Source organism: Ischnura elegans, chromosome 11 (genome assembly GCF_921293095.1).
Source record: "Ischnura elegans chromosome 11, ioIscEleg1.1, whole genome shotgun sequence".
In the NCBI taxonomy this organism is placed as follows: domain Eukaryota; kingdom Metazoa; phylum Arthropoda; class Insecta; order Odonata; family Coenagrionidae; genus Ischnura; species Ischnura elegans.
The window spans coordinates 67,632,618-67,646,800 of NC_060256.1; the positions used below are offsets into that span (position 1 = coordinate 67,632,618).

General features: G+C 39.6%; 1 protein-coding gene across 1 annotated transcript in view; it reads right to left on the reverse strand.

The window, feature by feature from the left end:
• Positions 1–14,183, reverse strand: part of LOC124167647 (mucin-19-like) — a 393,928-nt gene that overhangs the window by 84,930 nt on the left and 294,815 nt on the right. The window contains exons 5-6 of the mRNA XM_046545628.1: positions 5,132–5,250; positions 7–520 (exon numbers count right to left, since the gene is read on the reverse strand). Of these exons, the coding sequence (XP_046401584.1) occupies positions 7–520; positions 5,132–5,250 (633 nt within the window). The remainder of the gene's footprint in view (positions 1–6; positions 521–5,131; positions 5,251–14,183) is intronic.

A 14,183-nucleotide genomic window follows, 5' to 3' on the forward strand; every position in this document is an offset into this window, starting at 1 on the left:
ACTTACTTGTAAGGAGGCCGGTGCAGCCGAAGTCACCGGACTACCCGACGGTGCAGGCGTTGAAGTCCCCGTACCCCCGGTGCCTCCGCCCCCGCTATCCGAGCTTACCGCCGACAGCAACTGCTGCAGCTGGCTGGGAGCAGACCTGGAGGCCGCGGTGGCTGTCGGGTATGGCGGTGGGGGCGGCGCGTACTGGATACAGGAGGAGGCGGGCGAATCCTCTGGGGTCGTCCCTCCGCTCCCGCTGCCTCCACCCGCCCCCGCGGGTGTCGACGCAGTCCCGGACGAGCCACTGGCACTGCCCCCGCTACCAGCAGAGGCTGCCACGGTCACCGTGGCCGCGGCAGAGGCTCCGCTGTTGGCGGCTGCCGCCGCAGCGGCCGCGGCCGCCGCTGCGCCGCCCGTATGGTGGTTCTCCGTATGACGTCGGAGTGACCGGGCGTCGCAGTAGGACTTTCCGCAGCCTTCTGCCTTACACTCGTACGGTTTCTTATTTCGATGCGTCAGCATGTGGCCGTTCCTGTCGAATAAAGAAGAGAAAAACGCGAGATTGTAAGCATAAATATTATTTAAAAAATAAATTGTATTATGTCAACATAATCTAGGCCTTCACTAGGTGGAAATTCATGCTGAATGAAAATAGATGGTATAAAAAACCATACATGGTATAGCCTGCCTACACATTGCAACGAGTCTAGCTAAAAAATGACTCATGTTAGAGAAAGCTGCAGGGAGAATTGGCCCTCGAAATGAGTGAATATGCTGAATGTAAGGATGGCACAAAGGGGGAAACACCGATGTAGTTCGTGCTTCCGCTTTAAGACTGCGAGAAATCGAAGTCCTCACTTTTTCCAAGGCAAGTTAAGATGAAAGAAACTCTAACAAGTTCACTTGGACTGCGACTTGTTGAACCACCAATGTTACAGGTTATACCTCACCAGAGAGAGGGACAAGGCAATAGGAATGAAGGAAAACAAAGGAATAGGGGATATTGAGGGGAATGTTTTGACTTTAGCCTAAAATAGATCGTTTCGAAGCCATAGAGGCAGGGTCATTCTATGGTTCAACTCCAAATGACCAAAGCAAAGTAGGCAATGGCATTCAAAGTTGCCAGTGCTCCTTCTCCGACTAGTAACGTGAAAATACGAAAACGAGGCGACGTGACTGAATTTCCTTCGTTGTGAAGTAGGGATTAGGAATTAAATGCATCAGGGTAATGAAATGAATCAGGAATATATTGGGCAATTCTCTGGCAGAGCGATTATGGCATCAAAAATTCGCGGGGATAGTTTATCCCATTTCGTACGAGCGGTTAGGGTCATGTTTTTTGCCCTAGTGAACATCGTAAAATTGCACAAGTTTACTGCATACAACAAATAGTGCATCTGCTGTATAGTTAAAAACCGTGGTAATAAAAGTTTTCTATATTCCAGCAAAAATATTTCCATGCGGCACACAAAAAAATTAATGGAAGAATGAATTACTTCGTTAGATTGGATGAGAAAACACTAAAAGCTCATCGCCCTTAGCAGCTGCTGCAGCCGGCCAGGAGCAGACCTAAGGCAGCCGTGTCTCTTGAAATTGAGTTAATATAAAAAAAGAGGTTTGAACATTACTCTTTTATCGATTACCGTTCCTACATCTTTTAAAGTAGACTGTGAGACTTTTGCAGTCCACGGCTCAAAAAGTAAAAACCTCAGTATTAAAGGATTGTAAGTTGTGTTGGTTGTACTCATTTTACTGCGGTGATGAGATTTCTATTTGAGTGTTTCCCGAGAAAACAGCATCTTTATTAGGAAAAATACATTGCTTTCCCCCTTTAAAACTATTCCCCATACTTATGATATATATATGTTTTGGGTAAGGGCGCACATTGATTTACGAGTCCAATATACTTGGGTATGTTCTAAAACCTTTTCCAAGAAAAGTGACTGATTAAGTACAATGCTGTGAATGGCAGTCGGTCAAATGCGATAAAAATAATTCAAAATATCAGTAAGGTAAAAATTAAAAAAATCAAATTTATACCCTGGTAAAAATTACAAAATTTCTTGCACGCATCTCACACTATCTTAAAAATTAATTCACATTTACTTCAAATCTGTTTCAATCAAAATCTAAAATAAAAAAATACACCTGCATCATAATCAGTGGCAAAGGTTGTATTTGTGGATAAATATAAGGATTTCGAACCCAGAAAAAATCTAAAACTAGTGTGCACTGTCGATTATACTCATTACATGTAGAGTAATACTATTTTTTATCTCGGAAAATAATTTTTTACGATTTTATGCTTTAAAAACTATGCTTTCTTTTTCCAACTTTTGCAATCCATCACTTTTACCCTATATCGCATCCCAGTTTTAAGTTTGTCAGTTAAATAACACGTGTTTCGCTGCAATTCCAAACACGAATAATTATATCTATTCTCTTCCTTTAGTTATATCATATTAAAACTTTGGTACTGATGCCGAATCGCCCTTTGCCTCTGATGGATAAACTCCCCCGCCATCTGATACACCTTCCCTTACGCTTACAAAGCTATGCCTCACAATATTACCGAGGCGGGCGTTCTGATGAATAGCATACCCCACCGTGGCCTCCACTAAAGACCCCCACAAACCACCACATCGCGGGAATATAAGGAGACGGGTGCCGAGAAATTGACCAAGTATGCAAATCCGCCACCCTTAGCTACCGCGGGGCCAGATTTTAAGGGAATTGGTGGCCCTCATAAGGGGAAAGAAAAATAATTAAGCCCCGCAACATGGACGCCGCGCGCAACAAAGCACCGGGAGCGCGAGCATAAAGCAATGCATTTTGAGAATATGCCTCGCAGTTATGCGTTCAGGTAACGATGTCTTCGAGGTTAGAGTTGGCAGCCGGTGTCCCTTGTATCCTGCGCTATATTTTCCTTTTATGAGCACGGCCGTGGGGTAGGTACTCAGAAGCAGCGTTGTTTTGCTGGGATATTAAATAAGTTTTTCCTCTTTATTCATCGGCGGTCGTTAAAAACCAGAGGTGAGAGAATATAAGCATGTAGTCAGGCTGGTTTTGGGATGGAAGAGGGGGGGGATGGCACCTCTGGTTGTATTCCGTCGAGAACGATCAAAAACCCAGCTTCACCAAACCCTTTAAAAAAAGTATTATCAAAGTTTTCTGGGGGTCCTGTTAATTCCCATGATTTATTAAATGACCGAGCGGTTAATAGTCTGTTTTATGGATCCACGTGTTTACCGGGTAATGGATCCCGATGAATAATTTAGGTAGAAGTGCTGGTAAGACGATTAATTCCCTTTTGTATAAAATTATTTTCCTTCCTTGGAACAAACGCTTGGTATTGATAGCTAAACTATTCATCTTTAGATAACTTAATTTACGTCCCTGAAAACTTTCGATTCCCCAGAAAAAGTAAATTTCGATGCATTTCTATATACTACATGATTGCCCGACATTTAACTCTATGACCTGTGACTCCCATTATGACCTTCGGAGGTCAAAAAATCAGCAATACGGATCCATGAACGGTAAAAATGACTTGGGCACCCTTTAAAATCTATGGACCGACACCTTCCTTGGTATGCCATTCTTTTTGCCACCCCTATGACCATGACTGTGATCTAACTGGGTCAACAGTTAAGTTTTTGTAAATAAAAGTGTTATTTTCGGTTTTATTGTGTCCGAAAACCTAAGAATTGACATCTTGGTCAATTGAAATCAGACTTTTTTCTATCTCGATTTTTTTAACTTTTAAACCCGAGAAGTCAAATTAAAAGTTTTGGTTTGATCCCACTCTGTGAGTTCAAAAGGTCAAGATTGCAAAATTTTGCTTATACTCAACAAAACTTAGGACCTTTCCCCATAAGCATGCCAAATTTCATGAATATTGCTCGAGACTAAGCTGGTAAAATTAGAGGTAAAAAATGACACGCGACCTCTGGGACAGTCTGCATATATTATGGTATATGTTATACATACATTTTTGTATGGTATTGGAAGGAGGCGCCGAAACCTGAGGTCATTTGCACCATGAAGGAAGGGTAGGTAAGAAAGGGTGGAGAGAATTCCGGCGTCGGTGCTAGCTTACTCTGAACGAAAGGTACCATGGGGACCACCACATGCCCCATCCGACGGACAGAGTTATGTACTTGATATGCCCTTCACAAAGCACTCAAGTAGGGATCGGGCAGCCTTTGAAGAATCTCTGCCACCGCCGGGATTTGAACTCGGACCATCAGCTCTATGCCTTACGGTGAGCACACATAAGGGTAAAACAGTGAGTATGTTTCCATATTTATGTTGGATTAAACTTATATTCTTCTTTAATATTACTCATTTGATATGTAGGTTGTATTTAATTACAAGCGTGAAGTTGGTAGTTTCCTGCGATATTTGGTGGAATTTGATAAAAAAATTTGAAAGGGTAACTTAATTTTTTTTCCACTGAATTTATAATAAATTACGACCATGATTTCGACGGTTCACGTCATCTTACTCATCTTCAAATATAACCATGGAAACCATGGTCGTGTTTTAATAAAAAATAAGTGTATAAACAAAGTTTAAGTTATTCTTTCAAAATAAATATGCGAACTCGATATTGGTGGAGTAGAATTTGCGCTATAACAGTAGCATCAGTTGAAAATAATTTTGCAATTCAGGCGGCATAAATTCATTAAGAACACCTACTTTTGTTAGATTCCCACTTTGAATCCTTTAGTTTGGCACCATGCTATCTACATGAAATATAAAGTCGTCACAATCACTTCAGTCGTTTAAAAGAAGGCTGTACTCGTATTTGAAGTCTGGGCTTAATTCAGTCTCCTAAACTCATTAGAGTAATTATCTTAAAGTTGCAATGTTAACAAAAATTTCTACATAAATATTTATATGTATGTGTGTGTTTATTACTGTCTCAGTTAAAAAATATACTACTGTGTTATTAGTATTGAATATTTTACATCTTTTGCATAAATATCAACTACTTGTCAAAATGCCTTTGTTAAGATTTAGAACATTTCCTGTATTTTCCATTTTTTGCTCTCATAGGTTTTACCTAGAGCATAAAAAAAATATTCTATTCTACTCTATTCTACATTAGTAGTTTTAACAATATGCTTGTCATACTTACAGGTGGTCCTGCCTCTTGAACGCTTTGCCGCACATACTGCAAACGTACTTGCGTTCGTCGCTGTGCGTCAGCTTATGCTTGGCCAAGGCGGACGCGTTCCCGAACACCTTCCCGCAAACCTGCAAGCAGAAAAAAGAAAAAATGCGTCGGTGAGATACATGGAAAAGTAAAAAAATAAATAAATGGGAGGATAGACAAGTTGGCTTAATCTATAATAAGTGGGTAATGATGCGACGAAATAATGCATAAAATAATGAACAATGAAAAAAGAACTTATTGTCAGTACCTTAGTAGCCTCAAAAATGATTATTGTGCCGTCGAAAACTAGGTAAGAAATTAAAGCTAGAAAATGCTAAATTAATGCTCCGACATATCTGTGGCTACTGTCCACATTGCTATTCACATTATGGTACGCCCTTAACCATTAATTTTATCTATAATTATAAAATAATGTCATTAGAAACATGATTACGAGAGAAAAAATGACTATCTTTGAAGTTAGCAGAAATGGAAAATATAATACAATTTGGTTTATATTTTGTTATGATTTTGAAATATTTTCATCATTAAGTATTCATTTTTATCAATTCAGCTTCATATAACAGTAGGTATATAAAACGTCATGATGAAATGTTTGCATGATTTAGACCTAAATGCTAGTAAAATGTCAACATATGCAGGCTTAGGAAGTAATATCAATATGATCCAACCGAGATCAATTCAAACAATTTTTTTATCACCAGGGAAAAGACTGCAGAGAAAAGAGGAAAAACTTATAACTGCTGAAAATTCTATAAACAGCACTCAGAAACATCTCATGGTGGGGATATGATTTTATCAACGATGTGATTAAAAATTAACGAGTAAAGAATTTTAGTAGGATACATTAAAATCTGAAACCGTTGTTTTTATTCATATTGAACTGCACAGCCGTGGCATCCGTATTCGTTTTGATAATGACCAATTTTGTCTCGGAAACGAAAAACATATTGAGCTGAAACATTTTAAATACAGTTACAATATTTTGACCAAAGTGGTAGAATTGAGCTTGCATTAACACCTTCTCAAGGGAATTTTACTGTCGCAAAAATATATTGAAACTTATTCAAGTCAATTGCTTAAGCAACTAATATCAGCTTTGATAGAACGGGGAAATAACAGCCACTCCGAGCCCAGGAATGCATTGAATCGTTTCCTCAGTAAATTCTGTTCATTGCAAGGTCCAACAATTGGGAATGGTTGAAAAGTAGATGTAGTACTACATTTGAACTTCCCTTTTACTTAAATTTGCATAAAAATACTAACCTCATACTAACATTTACCATTGAGCGATATTTTCATCGCAAGTAGGGGCAAAAATGTGACTACAAAGCACCAATGCACATAGAATAGCAAAACTTTATAGGTCAAACGGAGAGAATTAAATTTAGAATAGGTAAAGACGAAGCGTATCAAATAACAGATAAACAAAGGCCAACAGAAAACAATTTAATGCATAATTTATACCTTAACTGAACCTACAAATTACATTCAGTGCTTTGAGGAACATAAAGCCTACACCAGTGACACATTTAGACGGAACTCAAAATAGTCATCGACAGAAAAAGGAAGAAATGAAAAAAACAAAAACGAAAAAGTAATTCGAGAGCGAGCGATAACATAGCGTGAGTAGACAAGGGAAATAAGTCTTTTGAGTGTCGACTGGTGACCCTAACACGACCTACATTTCCATGAGCGGGCAGAAAGAGAGAGAAAAAAAAACATATGAAGGGAAGAAAGAATTTCTGTCTGAAATACAATCATGTTTTGGCCGAATAGAACACATTCCGGCATCGAAGAGACGGCTTGAAAAAAAAGAACAAGCAGGGAAAAAAAGAGAGAGATACATAGTACAACTATGACTGGAGTAAAAACTTCACTTTGGCACCGGGTAGCGGGATGACTCACTCACTTTTGAAATCGGTCGCGCCATCGAAAATTGTTTAGGAAACACAATCAAAGCGGGAATTACGAATGGGAGTGCAAAAATTGGGCTCCGATCGCGAGGGGAGGAAGGATATATTTTTTCCGGGTCCGTACGGGTGAATGATAACCTTTGTACTGCGTTTCGGAGTCGAAAATTTTATTCCACCGCACCCACCACGCCAAAGCTCCGTCGGATGCGAAAATATTACCCTTCAGCGGGTGCTTTGCGATATTGCTTTGTTCCGGCCGCAACACGGGCCACATCAGATCAACAGACAACCACTGACAGGTGCAGGCAGGGCCAGGAGACAGTGCTGTTATGGGGGATGCGGAGGATTGGCCAACAGTGGACGTTTCCACCCCCACGCAAGGGTCCTATCCCCTCCCCTCTCCCTCTGTTTCCTCCCCCTGGCCCTCCCAATATCCCTTCTCCCCCAGACTATACCCTTCACTCGTCACAAATCATGCACAGTAGGGAATACTGTGTGCCGCGGGCGGCTGGGTTAGCCAACCGACTAAGCGAGATATCCAACACGGCGAGGGAGAGGAAACGTCCGGTCGGACAAAGGGTAGCATATCGAGCGGAATATTGTGTGTCCAGCGTTCTTGAATTTAACCTTGCGATATTGAATACACGCAGGAAAACCTCTCTCTTGGGTTTCACGGATCATACGTTTCCCGGGGGATCACTGATGCGTCACATATCTGTTTGGAGATACTTTTTTTTCTGCCCAGGAATTCAATAAAATTCACCGCCGTCTTTTTTTTATTTTTCTCGAGGAGGTTGTGAAATTTTTTTTTCTGATAAAAAAAATCATGAGTGGTGTAAGATCATCTGCAGGTAGCAGCTCAAGTAATGAGAAGGGTTTTGAGTTGAATTGTGGCGTCAAAAAAAGAAATTTACGTAGGTAGTTAGTGGGCGAAAGTCAAAGAAACCTGTATCTGACGGTGGTGTGTAAAAAACGACATTTTGGAAAATGCTTCCTAAGTCTTTTTGCTTGATTCAAGTATTAGACATGCATAGATAGATGGGAATGAATTGGAAAAATTACCTAAAATGTTTGATAATATTATCCATTTACGAAAGCGTTTGGGTTTAATGATCTAAGAAAAATGGGTACTGACGACCATAGGCTAATTGCCACCTTCCGTGGAAAACGGACCACTTATTTCTCAAATTTAATTGGAATAAAGTAATACCCTTACGCTCATCACTGAGAACTCTTTCAATTGCATTCGAAACTGCACGTAACGGGATAATCAGAGGAATGGAATGGTATAAAATTCATATTGTTTTGCTAATTCGATTGAGATGAAAATTTAAATTAGTTTGCGAAGAAAACATAAGACCAAAGGAATCACTCAGACTACATTACTATAAAAGAGAAAATATCTCTTAGAAAAGCTTATCCTTCCAGAAATAATTCTGGAGGGATAAACATAAACTGTTCTGGATGAAAGGTATACAACAGCTTAAGTGCTGGTAGGTAAATTAACCATACGTCCACCACGTCACCACTTGAGGTTAACAGTTCAATTTATCAATCAGAAATTAATAATTATTTCACATAAATCATACCAAAAATAAACAATTTATTCAGATTGTTACACACACCTGGTACATGAATATATTTAATCCAATTGTATTATCGAAACCATTGCACCAATGTGAACAATTATTTGACTATAAACGTAATTCCTCCAAATTAAAATAACTGTCTTATTAGCTGTTACGTTTTTTTTGGGATTCATCTTATTAACTGTGAAGTAACAGATTACAAAATAACATGTTTCTTGCAATTTTTCACAAATTCTTAATATTGAAAACTTGGTTAGAGCTTTCATTTACTAATATGACGGAATTTTTCTTAAGTGAGCTTAAAAAAACTGTCTACATCTGATAAAACACACCCGAGTATTCAAGATATCTTCGTCAGCAGTGGAGAAGGAAGATGGGAAAATTGAGGACAGAAACCCATCACGACACCCTCCACGGTGCAAAAAACTGTGAATAATATCCGACAGTCTGCTCTGTGGCAAACTACGTCAACGTGCGGGCGAAGGAACCGACTCTGATTGGGCGATCAAAAGCGAGGCGGAGAACAAAGGGTAGACGACGATTTATCGGCCTATAAGTTGGTCCACGGAGGAAAACAACCGAATCTCAGGAAACAAGAGCTTAATTTTAAACCACATATTTTGATTCGTGCGTCCTCGTCTCTCGAAGACGATAGATTTTTGTTCGAGGAATTTCGACCACAGGTGTAGAGAGATTCTCATTTCGGGATTATCATTAGCATTACTAACATTAGTTTACATTTTAATTCTTAAAAATTCATAGATTACACTCGGTGACGAGAGGCAATTGCGTCTGCGAACATACCTCAGAAAAATACCTCCAATTTAGTAACGCAGTTTTGCCCATCTAACGCCTATAATTGGTCTGATACTTCTGTGGAATGATTTTCGATGATGGATCGGTAGGGTCAGGAAGGGGTGGGGACAAGATCAACGAAAGGGTAGGTTTACTGATTTTATTTAATGTCTCACCATTGTTTATGTATATTTATAATTAAATTATTAAGCAGAAGCGAATAATATTAAAAAAAATTATTTGCCGGCCTCGGTGGCGGCGGGGTGAAGTCGTCGCCTGCCAAACCGATGGTCGCGGTTTTGAGTCCCGCCTGCACATGGGCGCTTTTAAATGTATATTCCAATGATATTAAAATGATCGTAAAAGGGGAACCTATGATCACTACAAACATTATTATTACTATTTATAATAGTAAATGCGACGATTGTCACTGATGACCATACCTTTGCACAAGAGTTATTATACTACTTCAGTCTGCGGAACATTATTTCGACCTATTTTCTTCATTTCATGTGGAGGTGGCCCCCTCGACTACATTATTTCCTGTTCCACAGTCCCTGCTTTCAACAAAGGAGCGGAATGAGGCGGTTTGAGGGGAGAGACATTTTCTAAGGCGACGAAGACCAATTTGGACCGCATTCAATTGGGAAATAACACGTGGAACGCCGTGACTACATAGGACGACTTATCTCTTTCTTCCGATTCGATCATTAAAGTAGGTTATGGTGGCCGCCGAGTAGGGAAAGACGACGCAACAGTGTTGGCGGGAAACAAAGAAGGACAGCTCAAATTTGCACACTCACGTTGACACGTCCAATGTCCACGCCGCTTAAAGGACGGGCGCTTCGTTACGCATTTAACTCTAGTTTTACGGCTGCGACATTCCGAAAAATAGAGGAGGGCAAAGAGAGACATAATTGCGGCCAGGAGACGACAACAAGCGAAGCAGGGAGGCAATTTTAGCTTAATGGTCGGGCCATAACATACGCTCCTACTAGGTATCTCACTCTTTTACATCGGTTGGAGACAAGGGATCTCTCAATCTTGCAAAAACTTAAATAATTTCCAACTATGAATCCAAAGCGTTAAGTAAAAATTATATGTATAAGGACAATATTTCCATTTATGCGCACACGTTGAATAACGACATTTCATGCCCCAAACGAGTCCCTGATAATGGCATATGCTTGTTTTTGCGATTTATTTATCGATTTCAATATTCGATAGATGTAGTTAGAGATAACAGACGTTAAATATCGTAGAAAAATCTCATATAATGCCACCAACAAAAAAATTGCGAATAAAGCAGTTAAAATGCATGATCCACGAAAATCAGGGCACCATTATCATTAGTATGCTCGGATACATATCTCAAAACCGTTCTTGGAAATCAGTAAATTGATGTAGAAATATTAATCTAATGATATGCGATAATGAGAAAATAATATTGCCACTCCACCTGAAATTAGGTTGCTCTCGTTATCAGAGTTTACTTATATTTGACGGCAAACTCATTTGATAGAAATAGAGAATTACTAGCCTACAAAAGGCATTGGCCTTTAAAAGATAGACCATGCTAAAATGAGTTCCATTGAGCATTCATTCCCACAGTAGAAAACAGAATTTCTCGCCAGATCGCTAATTTATCAGAAAATGTCAATAACATTTAATATTTTTTTGTTGTGCATATAAAAGATTCGTTTTTGGCCCATAATTAAAGTAATTATTAAAGTTATGCTGACGAGATAAAAAAACCTATGCGTTTAAATTATCTGTTGCATGAAATTCATCAAATTATTCCTTGAAATAATGAGACAAGCTTAAATAATAGAATTTAAAATAAGCCTCGCTCAATTGCTTTAGTAATAAGGCTTTTAGAGATATTTATTATAATTGCAGTGCTTTTTTCACAAAAACAGCATTATAATGTTATTATTGTACCATCAAAATGCAATATGCAAAACTAATAAATACATCTTTATGTGATATTTAAAATACCTAGCGTAATGTCATCAAATTCACCTATATCATATAATTTTTGCAACAGCTTAACGAGAAACAAAGATTGGAATAGTTCCCTCTAACGCATGCGTTTCCATTTATAAATCGAATTCATCGGTGCGGAACCAGTGAGGTAATAAATACCAACAAGGAGAGACCCTCAGGTGATGGAATCATTAGCCACGTGGGGACAAACCCTAAGTTGGCGACTAAAAGCAGCAACATAAAATATCCTTCCATTAGCACCATTGGCTCACGGGACTTCTCCCGCGGTCTGGCCAAAAAGGTCCGGAACATAGGCAATGGGAAATAGAAGGGGCTAGAGCCAAAAAGGCATTCCTAGGAGAGTGGGGAAGATTTCGGGAGGAATGGTGGTGATAGGGTGAGCTTGACAGTCAAATGGAGCGAGGAAAATGGAGCAGTTTAATGGGACGACGGTTTTGAGATATGAGGGTGGACTGGATTCAGGGGATATGGGAGAATCAATGATAAGATTTAAGGCTGCCACACTCCAAATGCGATTTTAAGCGAAGATAACTGTTCTCGTTGCGCACGATCTCAGTGTAGCCTCCCACAACGTCAGCTAATTACGTCATACCATATAACAAGATGGCGATATGTATTTTATATGTATTGATCAAAAATGAAACGAAATTTTCTGCCGTTGGTTATCAAAAGAACGAGGAAGAGGGAATCAAAGATTAATTTTTATATGAAATTAAATGGATAAGATCAATGTTCAATGAATTCGCTTTCCAAGCAATGTCCTAAATAGCCACACACAAATAAATTTTACGAAAATCGAAAAAATTCATTTACATTGGACGAGTGTACGACGGTATTAGATATTAGGTATGTATGTCAATAAAACAAAAGCGTAACCATAGGTGAAGATTTTTGATATTTGCGGAAAGATATTACACTCTAAAGCATGGAGGAGCTATATCGGTAAATTTAGTATGACTTCTCGAATTTGTAAAATAAAATATATCATTCAATTTATGCAAATATCCTCCTCAGTCCCGAGACATATCTACGATAATTTTGGTCTGAATTTGATATTTTCTGGTAAACTAGATGTTAACAAACAACATTAGCGATTAATATGAGTGATGCTTATGTATCATGCTGTCATTTGTCAGGAAGCGCTGAACTAGTTGCTATAAGGACATTTCCCTCAACCAAGCGGGTAAAAATTCTAACGTCGATGTATTGTGTATAATACGCCATTGTGTGGTTAATTCATTCATTAGCGTGGAAAAGACCAAGCATTATGGTATATCGCAGAAAATGTATAAAATAAATTGTTTTAGCACGATTAATAAAATCAAAATATGGTGATAATTGAGAAATTCGGAGACTAAACTCGTTTTGGGAGAGTTACTCAGAGTTACACTAATTGTGTGGCTAACTCTATAATGAATTTTTAGTTTCCAAGAAATTACATAGCCTACTGTATCTTAATGTTTTTTTTTGTGAAAGTTCTTCATTTTAATGGACGAGTGTGCAAGATAATTATGCATTAGGTATGTATCTTACTACCACAGAAGTATATCTATAGGTAAAAATTTGTAATGTTAGCGAAATTATTTTACACTCTAAAGCATGGAAGAGCAATATTAGTAAATGATGTACGACTTTATTCTGTAAAGTTACTCATTCCATTCCAATAAATAACACGTTCATTCACATGTGATTGAGTAAATTTTCGGGCACATCACAGAAAATATATCGAATGAATGGTTTTAGCACGCTTGATGAATTCAAAATATAGTTATGACTGAGTTATTAGGAGGCAACTCGTTCTCAGAGAATTATCTTGCTTAGAGCCACTCTCATTGTGTGGTTGCCTCATAGTCTCATAGGGGATGGGAAGGCAAGGGGGGGTACAATACCCCCTGATTGAGGAGAAAATGCACCCCCGCTACACCCCTCTGGTTACGCCCTCCTCCCTCTCAAAACGCATTCAGACCCCCTTCTCTTATCGGCAGCGGGGGTTCCGGACTCCATGACAAATGCCTTGGGGCCCGCGAGTGTAAATCAAACGGGAGAGAGGAGGAGGAGGCGCCGCTACTGGGCCTGCCAAAAGACGGGGAACTGAAAAGGGTTATGGGGTTGGTTGTGCTGGGGAAGGGAGGGTTACAATACTCCCCCAAACCACCACTCCCCTCCCCTACGTCAAAGTCACCTCATACCCTGTCCCTAGACTTATGGCAAGAAGCCAAGGAGGTGGAGGTGGGAGTTTTTGGAGTATGGAGGAGACACAGAGATTCAAACTTCCCCTCCAATCCCCACCCACTCCCCCTTTATCCCTCACCTATTCTCCCACCCCCTTAAAACCGCCAAAAAACCACCACCTTTCCCCGCTCAAAGCCACACCAAAACATCACCGACTCACACAGACACAATCGAACACACACACATAGGGTTGGAATTCGCAAGGACGACTGCCCGTGGCGCCATGAGGAGCCAGGCAGAGGTGCCCCAGCGTCTGCGACGAAAAAAAGCAAGCATCGCCCAGCGCAACCATCTCCAATCCTCCATTTATTCTCAGCCACGATTGCCAACCCTTCCATTTTCGTCCCAAAAACCTTCTCGCTTCCCCAACTTACCGAAAAAAAAATCTTTCGAAATACCCTGTCTCCTCATATACCAGTCACAAATTGTAATGGTCTATACATCAATAGAAGGTTTTGTTCTCTCTCTGTCTTC